This window comes from Patagioenas fasciata, chromosome 16, assembly GCF_037038585.1.
Source record: "Patagioenas fasciata isolate bPatFas1 chromosome 16, bPatFas1.hap1, whole genome shotgun sequence".
Classification (NCBI taxonomy): domain Eukaryota; kingdom Metazoa; phylum Chordata; class Aves; order Columbiformes; family Columbidae; genus Patagioenas; species Patagioenas fasciata.
In genome coordinates this window covers 472,299-486,183 of record NC_092535.1, presented here as the reverse complement: position 1 = coordinate 486,183, position 13,885 = coordinate 472,299, and the positions used below count along the sequence as shown (strand labels likewise).

General features: G+C 49.0%; 1 protein-coding gene across 9 annotated transcripts in view; it reads left to right on the top strand.

Annotated features, from left to right (window-relative positions):
• Positions 1-13,885, top strand: part of SULF2 (sulfatase 2) — a 98,516-nt gene that overhangs the window by 68,870 nt on the left and 15,761 nt on the right. For all 9 annotated transcript variants that reach the window (XM_065849655.2, XM_071815466.1, XM_065849654.2 and 6 more), the window contains 3 exons: positions 1,776-1,904; positions 2,855-2,911; positions 5,060-5,189. In XM_065849655.2, the coding sequence (XP_065705727.2) occupies positions 1,776-1,904; positions 2,855-2,911; positions 5,060-5,189 (316 nt within the window). The remainder of the gene's footprint in view (positions 1-1,775; positions 1,905-2,854; positions 2,912-5,059; positions 5,190-13,885) is intronic.

The following is a 13,885-nucleotide window of genomic DNA, read 5'->3' as shown; positions in this document are numbered from 1 at the left end:
GGCAGTGCTGGCGGGGGGCAGCGCTGGGGGGGGCAGTGCTAGGGGGGACAGTGCTGGGGGAGCCAGTGCTGGCAGGGGGCAGTGCTGGCAGTGTTGGCGGGGGGCAGTGCTGGGGGGGGCAGTGCTGGCGGGGCCCCGCACCCAGCCGGTTTTCCTGCCCCCTGTGCTGCTGAACGCCGACCACCCCGTCTCTCTTGTCCGAGGGTGTTGCACCCAGACACACTCATAAGCTGAGAGACCTTCCCACTGGGTTTTATTTTTAAGTGGCTTCTGAATATGAACCTGTATTTCTATTAAATTCAGAGGAGTCGGCCTAGCGCAGTCTAACAAAGCAGAGCCCATCACAATACAACAAATGGGAAGAACTGGATGAAATACCTTAGGGAATATATCAAACAAAGTGATCTTCCCTTACAGCCTGATTTTCTTTAAATGGTAGGACTTCAATCATCCGTGTTTTGTATGAACCTTGTGTTTTTCCTGCAGAGTAATTGTCATGACTCCCTTTTGATACCAACGAAGATTTAATAGCACTCACTGTAGAAAGTCATTACTAAGCTCTCATTTCTATTACCAAATATGCTACACCACAATTATTAGTAATTAAAATCAAATTAGGTACGTCAATTTACTTCATCATCCACGCTCTTGTCAGTGCCTGTTTGCTTGCTCGCTCAAAAATGCAGTAATTTCTAAATGGTGTCTCATTAATTAGTGTGAATTTAGCAGCTTTTTTCTGGCCCGTATTTTGAGCTGGGATTCTGCGCTGACACGTATAGCAGCCCATCTGGCCCATCCCTCCTTTGTGCCTGCACGTCACAGCACAGGGGCTCTTTATGTTCAGTGTCTGTGGAGCAGTCTGCTCGCTTCCTTTTTTCCTGCTTCTAGGAAACTGAGTGCCTTCCATGAGGTTTTTTAAGACATGCGAAGACAGTGCACAGCTGCTAAACCATATGTGTATGTGTAATATTGTGAGCTATTAAACAACGCTGTCATAGACATATTTCAAATAAGTTGGTAAGGTCCAACATAAACTGAAAACACTTCAGACCTATAGCCAAGCCAAGTCACACGGTCAGAGTTTTGGGTGTTTGCTGCTGACCGCTGGGCTGTGCCAGCAGGTGCCCTGCTCTGCGAGCTCGTGTTTGGCCGTGGCCGCTCCAGGATCTGAGGACAGGAGCTTCCTGCGCTGGTGGGGAGTTGGTGCAGCCAGGGGGAGCTCAGGTGCGGTCCCGCTGGCTGTGGCGGCGGGGGGCACAGGCCGCACGGCTCTGAGTGTGCAGAGCGTGTGCCGCCAGCGTGCTCCTCATCCTGTTCTCTTCAGAACATGGACTAAGCGCAGACACTTATTGCTGTAACACGTTTTCAAACACATAAAGCATGTGCTACCTGCCAAAGCTACTTTTTAATAAAGTCATCGGCATATTTGGCGGACACTGATGGTCTAAGACACCTAAGGAGTTTTTCCAGTGTTTTCTCATGTTTGAAAGACTTTGGAACCCTCTTTTGCAAAGATTAACTGACTTTGCCATATGAGCTACTTGGCTTTCTCAGAAATGCTCTGTGCTGGAATTTTAGATCTTCACATTAGTTCTTGAGGTTATGCAATTTACCTGTGGTTTACATTTTAATTTCCTTCGTGTAAAGGAATTGGATCTTTTCTTCTTTGCAGGTGTCCAAAATCAGCCTTTCAGATCCCTGGTCTCTGTGGAAGGGCTGGAGTTGCTCGGTTCATTACACAGACTTAAAGCAGGTTCTCATATATGTTTTTTCAGGAATCCTCACATTGTGTTGAATATTGATCTCGCACCTACAATTCTAGATATTGCTGGGTTGGATATTCCATCTGATATGGATGGTAAATCCATTCTGAAGCTTCTGGATTCAGAGAGACCAGTGAATAGGTAAGAAATAGAAATGTGCATATAAACGTGTGTGTTTGTACAGGAGACTGTGCAAGTATTCAGCAACACACAACAGATTTAAAGGAAAATATGATAAAATTACTGTCCATACGAGTACATCATTCAGTGGAAAATCTGAAGACTCATTTGGCAATACGTGACTGACTCCAGTTATTTCTTTTTGTCAGATTCTTATACTAGCTGTATGGCATGTAGGGCATGTGGATATACTAACTGTAATCTGTGTAACAGTGAGAGGGCTACATATGAAGGTCTTTAGCTATATGGGTTATAGATTTTTAAAGTCTCTATGGCATCGTTTGTAGCAAAGCATTTCATATTGAATACACTGTAGAATGACGGAGTTGAAAGGGTCAGTTGTGTATCACTGTAACATAAGACAGACTCGGTCTCAGAATCGCACAGTTATTATTTGAGACTTTCCGTCAATACATTCATTGGAAAAAGACTGAGGAAAAGAACACGACCGGGTGCTTGCTGGAAAAGCTCAGCAGTAAGAGGAGGAGATTTGCTTTGCAAGTACTGGGGTGGCGGGAGAGGGGAAAGGAGCAGCTGCGTTAGAACAGGGCACTGTGAGGGCAGAGCGCAGGTTAAGAGCCCAAAGGGGAGTCAGAAAATCCTGATTTAATTTGCAATCCTGTGTGATGAAGGACAATCCAGTTAATCACCTGTGCCTTGAAGATGCTTATATGGAAACAGTTGTCCTGTGTGAATGTGGAGTGGATTTTGTCCCTGTGAGAACAAATCTATCCTGTGTTCGTTCATGATTTGCACTGGAGAGGCAATGTCCGCTTCGTAAAGCTGGATGTCCCCTTGTGCCGTTATATGTCATGTTTCTCATCCGAATTGGGGGTGGGAGAGAAAAACGGGGCACGACTTGGTTACTGGTTTTGTGGGAACTGCTTCTTCCTCTCCTCATTTCCTCCCAGGTTCCATTTAAAGAAAAAGATGAAGGTGTGGAGAGACTCATTCCTAGTGGAAAGAGGGTAAGGAAAGTGTTAATCGCAAAGCCCAGTCCTTTTAAATAGAAGTATACTGAATAGCCAGAGCAGCTCCACCGCAGAGCTGAAGCCATTTAGCTGTGCCAGCAGGGACGGGGCTGCAGTGATGGCAGTGATTGTGTGATGGGAGGGAGCGCGTGGCCTTTGCCTGCAGAGACGTGCTCCTGGGGAGGGGAAGGGAGCCCTCCTTGCACTGAGAGATGGAAACGCAATCCATTGTCCTTACGGCTGCTGCCCCCGAGTACCCTGGGTGTACAGCTAACCCTCCTCCCCAGGTGTACAGCTAACCCTCCTCCCTGGGTGTACAGCTAACCCTCCTCCCCGGGTGTACAGCTAACCCTCCTCCCGGGTGTACAGCTAACCCTTCTCCCCGGGTGTACAGCTAACCCTCCTCCTGGGTGTACAGCTAACCCTCCTCCCGGGTGTACAGCTAACCCTCCTCCCTGGGTGTACAGCTAACCCTCCTCCCCGGGTGTACAGCTAACCCTCCTCCCGGGTGTACAGCTAACCCTCCTCCCTGGGTGTACAGCTAACCCTCCTCCCCGGGTGTACAGCTAACCCTCCTCCCCGGGTGTACAGCTAACCCTCCTCCCGGGTGTACAGCTAACCCTCCTCCCTGGGTGTACAGCTAACCCTCCTCCCCGGGTGTACAGCTAACCCTCCTCCCGGGTGTACAGCTAACCCTCCTCCCTGGGTGTACAGCTAACCCTCCTCCCCGGGTGTACAGCTAACCCTCCTCCCCGGGTGTACAGCTAACCCTCCTCCCCGGGTGTACAGCTAACCCTCCTCCCCGGGTGTACAGCTAACCCTTCTCCCCGGGTGTACAGCTAACCCTTCTCCCCGGGTGTACAGCTAACCCTCCTCCCCGGGTGTACAGCTAACCCTTCTCCCCGGGTGTACAGCTAACCCTTCTCCCTGGGTGTACAGCTAACCCTCCTCCCCGGGTGTACAGCTAACCCTCCTCCCGGGTGTACAGCTAACCCTCCTCCCCGGGTGTACAGCTAACCCTTCTCCCCGGGTGTACAGCTAACCCTCCTCCCCGGGTGTACAGCTAACCCTCCTCCCCGGGTGTACAGCTAACCCTCCTCCCGGGTGTACAGCTAACCCTCCTCCCGGGTGTACAGCTAACCCTTCTCCCCGGGTGTACAGCTAACCCTCCTCCCCGGGTGTACAGCTAACCCTCCTCCCCGGGTGTACAGCTAACCCTTCTCCCGGGTGTACAGCTAACCCTTCTCCTGGGTGTACAGCTAACCCTCCTCCCGGGTGTACAGCTAACCCTTCTCCCCGGGTGTACAGCTAACCCTTCTCCCCGGGTGTACAGCTAACCCTCCTCCCCGGGTGTACAGCTAACCCTTCTCCCCGGGTGTACAGCTAACCCTCCTCCCCGGGTGTACAGCTAACCCTTCTCCCTGGGTGTACAGCTAACCCTCCTCCCGGGTGTACAGCTAACCCTTCTCCCCGGGTGTACAGCTAACCCTCCTCCCCGGGTGTACAGCTAACCCTTCTCCCCGGGTGTACAGCTAACCCTCCTCCCGGGTGTACAGCTAACCCTTCTCCCCGGGTGTACAGCTAACCCTCCTCCCGGGTGTACAGCTAACCCTTCTCCCTGGGTGTACAGCTAACCCTTCTCCCCGGGTGTACAGCTAACCCTCCTCCCCGGGTGTACAGCTAACCCTTCTCCCCGGGTGTACAGCTAACCCTCCTCCCTGGGTGTACAGCTAACCCTTCTCCCTGGGTGTACAGCTAACCCTTCTCCCTGGGTGTTCATCTGCTGGCCGTTCACCTGTGACCACCTCAGTACATAACACAGGGCCTGAAAGATGCGCCGAGTGCAGCCCCGTGGAGCGAGGAGGATACGATCTCCTTGTATCGATGGGTGTTACTGCCTGCCAGTCAGACACGGAACACACTGTCTTGGTTTCTTACGCTTTTGTTGGCTCCCTGAGGGCATGGTACAAATAGCTGTGTGTTATCGGAGATGATGATAAGTGCTGGTTTCTGCTGGACTGTTAAGCTTTGGCCACCAATGATGCTGTGGACTTGGCAGATAACCTGCTCCTCTGAGCCTTTTCAGCAAACTGTATGTATATGTTGGCATTAATATTAATGCAACTTTTTTTTCTTCTTTGCCAGTAAACTGCTGCATAAGAGGGAGAATGAGAAGGTAGATGCCCAGGAAGAAAACTTTCTCCCCAAGTACCAGCGTGTGAAAGACCTTTGTCAGCGAGCCGAGTATCAAACAGCTTGTGAACAGCTTGGGCAGGTAGGACGTTGTACCCCTGACTGAAAGCAAGCGGTTGTAGTTGGGCTGAGCTTAGTGCTGTAACTGTGACAATGTCCTTCACCGTGTCATCAGTGCCAGCTCGTAAATCAAACTGCTCATTCTGTGGCCTTTGCTCAAAACTGTATTACAGGATTTACGGGATGGACTGTCAGTCAGGAAATTGCTGATTCAAGTGCCTCTGTATTGATTCGACTACTGTTAAGGGAACTGCCTAGGCTGTTTTAACATTTTATACCTCAAATAGAGTATGGTTGGGATTCATTAATAATGAGAAGCTACAACAAACCTAACAGATTGGCCTCCTCCGAATACATATAGCTCCCTTTGCTTTGGAATCTAAATTTAACTCATTTTGTTGTTATTATTTGGGATTACTTACAATAATGGGTAACTAGCATTTTGTGAACTCAATATATCCCTCCTTTAACAAAATATACTGTGGAAACACATGCAATTATGACTGCAGGCAGTCTGTGTGTATATGGGCACAAAGCTCATTGATTGTGTGTAATTTTTCTTGTTGTTACATAACTGTTCTGAGCAGATATGAACATACGTTCACTTTTGATCCAAGTTATGTAGAGAAGGTGAGGAAAGGCAGCTGAGCAGTGTCACCGCGTGGTGTCGGCAGAGGAGGTGGCGTTGCAGGCTCCCTGGAGCAGGGCAGAGGCCCAGCAGAGCCGCCTCCAGCAGCCCCGCTCCTGAGGGGAGCTCTGTGCCCCTGGGGAGCTCCATCCTCTGGAAACACGGCAAACGGGCCCTGTGCCGCGCTTTCCCCACGGGCACCGGGCTGAGCTCCCCTGCCAAGGGCTGTGACACAGTGCGCCCATGGGCGGGGGACACGGGTGAGGGTAGACAGGTCCACTGCCAGCGGGTCAGGTTTTCAACTGGCGTTACCTCATATCCCACCAGCTCAGAGGCTGTTGGCATGAGTCTGTCTGTGGAATATATATAATAACTGTTATATATATATATATAACTGTTCTTGCAGGCGCAGTCTGAACGGCTTAGCGGGGCGGTGGGTCGGTGACGGGCTGCTGAGGCTCCAACCGTTCATTTCTGCTCTCGGAGGCCAGACTCGCTGCTTCTGGCTCTGCCAGGCACGGAGTTCCCCGCACCTGTGAAATGAGTCCTTTGTTCCTTAGGTGTTCGAATCCAATTTATATGTATAAGCATTTTCCAGCTGCTCTTTTCCTCCTGTGGCCTCTTTGTCAGATTTAGTATACAGAGAGATTATAACGTCCTGTTCTTGTTAAAAGTGCTGAACCTAAGGAAGCATTTTGTGCGGTAGTTTATTGTCATCAGATGTCTTAAGCTGAAATTCTAGATGGGGTGGAGCAAGCCATTGTTTTTTGAATTTGCAATGTTCTTTGAGAAACTGGGGGAAAAGTCATTGTTTCTGCTACAGCATCATCCAGTAAGTGGGTTGGGGAAATACAGCTTTTCTTTTGCCATCAGTATTTTCCCTTTGAGAAATGTTTCAGCTTCTTCCTTTTGTCTTCCTCTTTCCAATTATTTTGAACATTACGGTAAGAGCAGAGGGAAGCGAGACTTTCCAGGTCCGTGTTGTCACTGAAGCTGTCTCTCTGCATAAGCTCTTAGCTGCATTCAGGCTTTCTTACTCTAATTACCACATGTCTCAGTTGTGGACGAAGGGGGGACAGCCCTGTATTGCCTACACGCATCCACAGGCTTATGTTTTCTTCCACAGATAATAAAATATCTTTGACATCTATAAGAAGTGAGCACAAAATGCCAGCTCTGTACTCAGAATTGCCAATAGCTTGCAAAGTGAAGGTGTGCTAATACGAGATGCGTGTGCTGCATCCTCGTTGTCAGGAGGCAGAGAGGAGAAGAATTGTTTTGAGCAGTTCAGTCAGACGTAATTGGAAGTGATAGGATGAAATTGAGCAAAAAAGAAATGTAAGTTGGACATCAGGAAAAATTGCCTAACAATCAAGTCAATTAGAGTCTGGGAAGGGCTCTCGAGGGAGTCTCAATCCATCTAGCCCCTGCTTTGGAGAGCATGTCCTAGTAGTCTGTCTAGACAGCAGGAATAGGGGGAGACGCATGTGCTTATTTGAGGATAAATTGTGTCCAAATATGGGTGCACCCAAAAGTCTTTTCAGAGTGAAGCAAGACCAGCTTCTCAAATGACAGATGGGTGTTGTCTGTTGGCCGGTGCTGCTCACAGCTCCGCGTGGTAGGTGGAGTGAGCCCAAATGAAAACCACACCGCTGCCGTGGGGCGGTTATGGTGTACAGATACAGCGGGTGTTCAGGAGCCATCTCCTCATCCCGCAGGACACCTTACTGTACATGGAACAGTATCTGCAGTATTCAGTGCAGAAGGCAGATTTCCACGTCCTGATGCAAAGATGGAGAGGTGTGTGGATCAGCATTAGGTGGAAGCGTGCTGGAGTCGCCGGGACTCTTTCTTCGGACTCAAACACGTGTTCGGGACCTGCCAGTGCGTGCACAGAGCAGCGTGAGCAGAGCCAGGGAGTCTGGAGTGGGAGCACGGGGGAGAAGCACAAGTGCAGGACAAAGACGCGAAAGGGGAGTGGATGGGAAGAGACAAGGACAGAGCTCAGAGAAAGAGAGGTAAAGAAAGCTCAGAGTGTGAGACGAGGAATTGGAAATTCTGCTTTGTGAGCGTGCAAGTTGGTGAATACAGTTCTACCACCACAAAATGCTCTTCCTTTGCAAATCTGTGTCACCCTCCTTGACCTATAATTGTTTTGATAAGAGAGCGCCGGGATCATGGAGATGAGGCTATTCACGCTGTTTAAGACCTTGTTTCAGAGTCCATTATGTGAGATTTTTTTGGCAACACTAATATATGTAAATTCTTCCGAGTGCAATGGGAATCTGTGTGTTGCCGTGTTTTCTTTTTCAGTTAGTACGGTTTGGTCTGTGTTACTTATTTGCATCCAACAAAGGGCGACTGAAGGCTCAGATGAAAAAGCAGCTCAGCATTTATATTCAAGGATTTAGAAGAGATGAGCTCTCTCTTCCCACGTGAAATAGAAAGCGTTTATCCCAGTACCTAATGGCTTCCACACCATTTTTTCCTCTTCAGTGTGGTTCGTCCCTTCAGTTCAGAGCTGGCTCCTAAGTGCAAGCTGACCCACTTTCATCTGGCGGCTGCATTAATGTGCCTTTGTGGAAGCCAATTACGAGAGCAGCGTTGCTCTGTGGAGTGTTCCTGGCCGCTCCACGGCTCCGTAACAGCTGCACAAAATCTCCCTCTAAGTCACTGGCCAACCTCGTGCACATTTGTTAAACGTGCGATGCCTGCGGCACTGCTGGTTGTTCTAGGGAGTCCGTGCTGTACATGTTAAAAAACTGTCATGGTACCAAAATATTGCTAATTTGTGAAGAAAAAATGGTTGTTTGAATTCACATTGTTTCATTTTCAAATCAAGGCCTATTTATGTGCAAATCTGATAAAAGTAGAATTTGTCTTTAAAAAGCCCTAAAAAAATATGATTTTATATGATAGTTTTTTCACCAGGAGAACATTCAAAATGCGAAGAACTGCACTTCGTTTCCGTCAGACACCCTGCAAATGGAAGCCGTGAGAAGGTCTCCCCGGTCGCTTTGTGCTGCGCCGGGTCGTGCTGGGCTGTTCTCGTTAGCTGACCTGGAGGAGTCGCCAGAGTCGCCCCCGCCCCCTGCCCCGCGGTGCCGACAGTCACCGTGGTCGGGGTGCTCTGCGGCAGCAGCTCCCAGCGGTACCTCCAGACCGCGGTTCTGCCGCCAGGATCATGGTGAGCCGCTGCCGGTGCCAAGGGTGGAGCAGCAGAAAAGATTACGTACATTTTCTCCTTGTCCTGAGGGCACTAGAGCTTGAACTTAGTGTTGGCCAGACCCAGGAAACTTAAGTCAGGTTCTATAAGGAATTTCTTTAAAAGCTGAGAAGGAAAGTTTTGATCTGTATATCTCTTGTGGTTGTCTGGTTCTCTGGTGCCCAGCAGAGATATCGTGAGGTTACTGAAGAGTTCAGGCTCTGTTGATAGGTGAGGCGTATCGAGCCGCTAGAATCCAGATAATGTTAATAGCTCATTAGGCGGATCTTTCCAGTTCCTGAATTCCATTGCGAGTCGCATGTGCTCAGCAACTTTGAGAATCCGGTTCTTAATCTGTGATTGCAACAAGAAATGACTTGTTGATAACTTCGCACATTAAAAATTTTATCAGCCCTCAAACTGATAACGTTAAGAGGCAACAAACCATGATAATTAAAATAGTGATGATTTATTAAGGGCTGTTTTGTATTCCTTATCAGGAACTGCACTTAACCAAACTATTTTCCTCCTTTAGCCAGAAATAACCTATAATGATTGCCAGGGGCTATTTTACTGATGTAGTTTTTTGCTTGTTGTTGCTTCACCCAACCAAGAAATCTGCATCCCTTGTTAACTGAGAGTTTTACACTCCTTGTCCTTTTAAACACCCCGCAGTGGGTGTTGCAAGCAGCTTGCCAAGATGAGCACCAACACAAAATCAGTAAAAATGCCGGTTTCTTTCAAGTATCCCGGCACTGTAGCGGTGTAGTTTGGCTGGAAGGACGCTGGGCGGGAGGCCGGGAGGTGGCCTCGGGGTCAGCGCTGTTGCCGGCTCCGTGTGGGCTGCTCAGTTCGCCTTGTGGTGCTGCTGGTTTTTTCCTCCACTGCTGATGCACAACTACAGTTTGGGGCATTTTAAAAGGCCTCCGAATTCTCTGTCAAGAAATTGTTCATCCATGTTGTAATTGTAAGGTTCGAGTGATACGTAGTGTGTGACAACTGAAATTGAGCTGAGGGCTCAGAGCTCTGAATCTTCAAACGTTGTGAGCCAGGGCAATGAAATAATGTCCAGTCGGAATGGAGACCAGGGGTTGCTGTTCATGTACTGATGACACGAACCCGAGGAAACTGGAGTCATCTTTTGTCAATGGATAAATTGGAAGAAGGTACCAAGGGGAAAAAATGTTAAAAGATGAAGAAAATAATTCCTGTTGGGCACGTTCAGTCAGAAAAATAGCTGAGGAATGTGTCTGCGTGAACCTAAGAGACACTGCGCACAAGGCGTGAGCCGGTTGTTGTGTGCGGGACACGACGGGGGGCGCTGAGCTTGGCTTGCTGGAGCCCGTAACGTGAGCAGCACGAGCTGCCTCTTCAGAGAGGGGCTCACGGCTCTCCCGGGTTTTGCTGGCTTGTCCTCATTATTTACCCAATAAAAAAATAACACAAGGAGCAAAGCAAAGGAGAAGAGCTGACTAAACTGTAACTTCAGCTGTTTCCTTGTAACTGTACCGTAACTGTGCTGTTTCATAGAAGAAAAAGTGTGTCCTGTAAGCTGGAGTGTTTCTAGGCCTCAAGGCGGTTTGTCTCTAGCTCACCATCCACGCGGCAGCAGATGGGGTTCAGGAAGCACCCGCGCAAACTGAAGGGAGCAGGGGTTGCTGAGTGTTGCTGTCGGGCTGCTGGCAGGGGCAGCGCTTCCTTACCCGCGGAAGCTCCGGTTGCTGGAGCCTGTGTCCTGAACGCGCCGGGAGGCCTTGCTGGCGGCTGACTGATCAGAGCTTCGCTTCTCGCTTCTCTGTAAAAGGGAATGGAATCGCGTTTGCTTCACAAAAAGCGGAGCTGATGAGACACAGCGTGGTGATTGAAGGCTGAGCTCGGGAAGCTGTGTGTTTCTGTACGGCATCGTTTCTTAGCAAGGCTTGTGAGCAGCCCCTTTCCCTAAAGAAAACGGAGTCAGTTGAGAGAGATTCACTGAGAACCCGCGAACCACAGGGAGAAAATCCTGCAGGAAAGGCCATGGCTGTTTATTTCTGACTGGGGCCTCAGGTAATGACTTTGAATTAACATCCGTGATTGCTGTCACGGTAAGAAGACGTTGATGGACAATAATGCAAAAACCACTTCATGGTGATGGGGGCTGTGAAGGAAATAATGGGCTTTTGACACACGGAAAAAATACAACATCTTTTTCTGCTGAGGAGTCATTTGCATGTTGAAGGTGAATAGTGTTACTGGCGGGAAGCCGGGCATCTCTTCAGTCCGCAGCTGCTGCTGGTGACATTCAGGTTTCATTGATGCTCTCGTCCATACGTAGAGCAGGTAGTTTGGTCTGGAGGGGAGAAGGCACAGGCACAGCAGCCCCCTTGGCCTGGAGGCGGAGGGAGCTCTCCAGCTGCAATAGCTTTAATGATTAAATGAGGGCTTTGGAAAGTTTTGCACAATGTGAGCTCGATGGACTTCAGGACGTGTTGTAAATGCCGTTTATTTGATGTCTTGAGTAGCTGTTGTGCAAGGCTTTATGGGAGGAAAGACAGGTTCTTCCTTTGGAGTTTTGATATGAGTTGGGATGAAGACTGGGGGAGTCTGGGTTTTCCAGTGGCGTTTAGTTTGTGTTAAACTGCCTTTCCTTACCTCTTGTGAGATACTGCAAGCTATAGACCTTGAATTGGGAGCACATCTTTTGGTGTCATGAAGAAAAGACCTGGAAAGTTGGGGCAAGTGGTGAACTGAGGGCACTCTGTTTTCCTGACTGATCAAGTTAATCCACTGTTTCTATGCCATTCTGATTTGCTGCTGGATGGCGATTACCTCTTGTAAAATATTTTAGTTGCCTCCAGGGGCTGACGCAGGTTCCTGCACGATGGTGTGCGGTGCGTTAGAAACCAGTTGAAAATGCCAGAATTCACAATGTTTCAAGTTGGTTGCCAAGCGGGGTTTCACAGTTCCCTTCAGTTCTGCCGCTCTTCACCGAGTCTGAAAGTGTCCCGTGGCAATGGCTGCAACTGATGCAGCTGTGGTGTTGACCTAGAGCGTTTGTATTTGTACGTCCAAGCAGAGCAAGGGTAAGTTGGTGGTTCTCAGGCACATCCACACACACGCCTGTATCTGTTTTGTGGGAAAAAAGTAAAAAGCTCGGGAGTTTTTCCCGGTGTGGGGCGTTGGCGGTGAGGTGGTGTCCCGGCCCTGCAGGCGGCCGTGGCGCTGGGCCTGCGGGTGCGTACAGCGCCCCCGGCGGGCCCTGGCGGGGCTGTCACTGCCCTGGAAGGGTTTGAACTGCACCAAAATGGAAGGATTTTCTCCAGTTCACCTGGAGGGAAAACGAGCATCACTTCTTGCCAGGAGATGAAAGAAACAGAGGGAAAATATTTTTGGGCCGCACATCAGAGCGCTTATTTACAGTAGTTCTCATCGTGACGTTTAACTTGCCTTCTGTTGAATCTCCATTTTTCATGTATCAGACACCTACAGCACAGAGCTCCACTGAGCAGAAAGTGAAGTTTGTTCGTATATTTTCAAAAATAAGATTCAGGTGTTTTGAAATGGGAAACAGCAACAAACATTTTTACATCATTTTTCGTTGTGAAAGAAACCATTGCTTATTCTAGTAAAATAACTTTTACTTCAAAGCTCAGTCTGTATGTTGCCATTAAGCATTTATTAAAAAAAGACTCCGAAATATATTCTTGAAGCTATTTTTGCTCTACACCATGTCCAGGTAAATGTGTCCTGCTTAGCAGATGAAGACAGTCGTACAAAGAGATCTGATCCCCATGTCTTATTGTCAGTATCTGCTATTGATTTTGTGTCGTTCCTTGTGCTGAAAGTTAATCCAGGTTTGTCTGCACAGGGCCAGACCTGGATTGCACAGCAGACTGGACACAGTGTCAGCACCTAAGAAGTAATTATAGCTCAGGAGCCCTGTCACCCGGTTGTCTGAGGAAATAAGTGGACACATCATAAAACTCTGATCCTTCCCAATGAGAGGGTCTCCCGTGGACATAGATAAATCCGCTGTAACTGGCCAGTTCATTTGGACTCGTGTTAAATTCTGTGTTACAGAAGCACAGTGACACTGTTGTCTTGCTGTTCCGCCGTGCAAACAATGGAGTGCGTTTCAATGGGACACGTTGGCTCTGTGGTCCCAGCCCGGGCACCCCCTGTGGGAGCCGGGGTGGCTGGATGTCCCTCGAAGAGCTGCAGGCTGCTGTAAAATGTCATCTCACTTGGAAGCTGTTGCAGTTTTTCCTTCTGTTCTTTTATTTGGAAAATTCTCAATATCCCAGTGAGTCCCGGAGGCACAGACTTTGAATTTTGTAATAAGGCAAAAGAGGAACGCCTCTCGAGACTGAGCAGAAAGCTGAAGTGTTTCCCAAAGTGTCTATTTAAAGCAGCAGCCACTGCCGCTGTGAGGGGTTTGATGTGTCTCAGAGCCCAGCAGCGTGTTGGTAAATAAAGGAGTAGGTGAGATGATTTTGTGACGTATCTGGGGAGTGCGTAGAACTTCTGTGCCGGGTTGGAGGTGGCCAGACTCCTTTGCACAAAGGACCCATCAGCAAGTTATTTCCAGTTCTGAGCAGCAGAAGGAACTGGGGGTCAGAGCTGAGATTCTCTCTGGGTGGAGTGGAAGAGGGAGGCGACCCTCTCCACAGCTCAGCACCGCTTGTCCAGCCCGAGGGTGTTGAGTGGGAAAAGCTGTTAAGAGAAACACCCAAGATGGAGATAACCTCTCACTACGCCGGCCCACAGCCTTCCATGGCTGATCCAGTCATTACACCCTTTTAAAGGTCAGTGAAGAGAAACAGGCACTTCTGCAGGGCAATCCTTTTTCTAATCTCTTTTATATGACCACCTTAGGATGGAGTGAATGATGTACTGGAAGTGACAA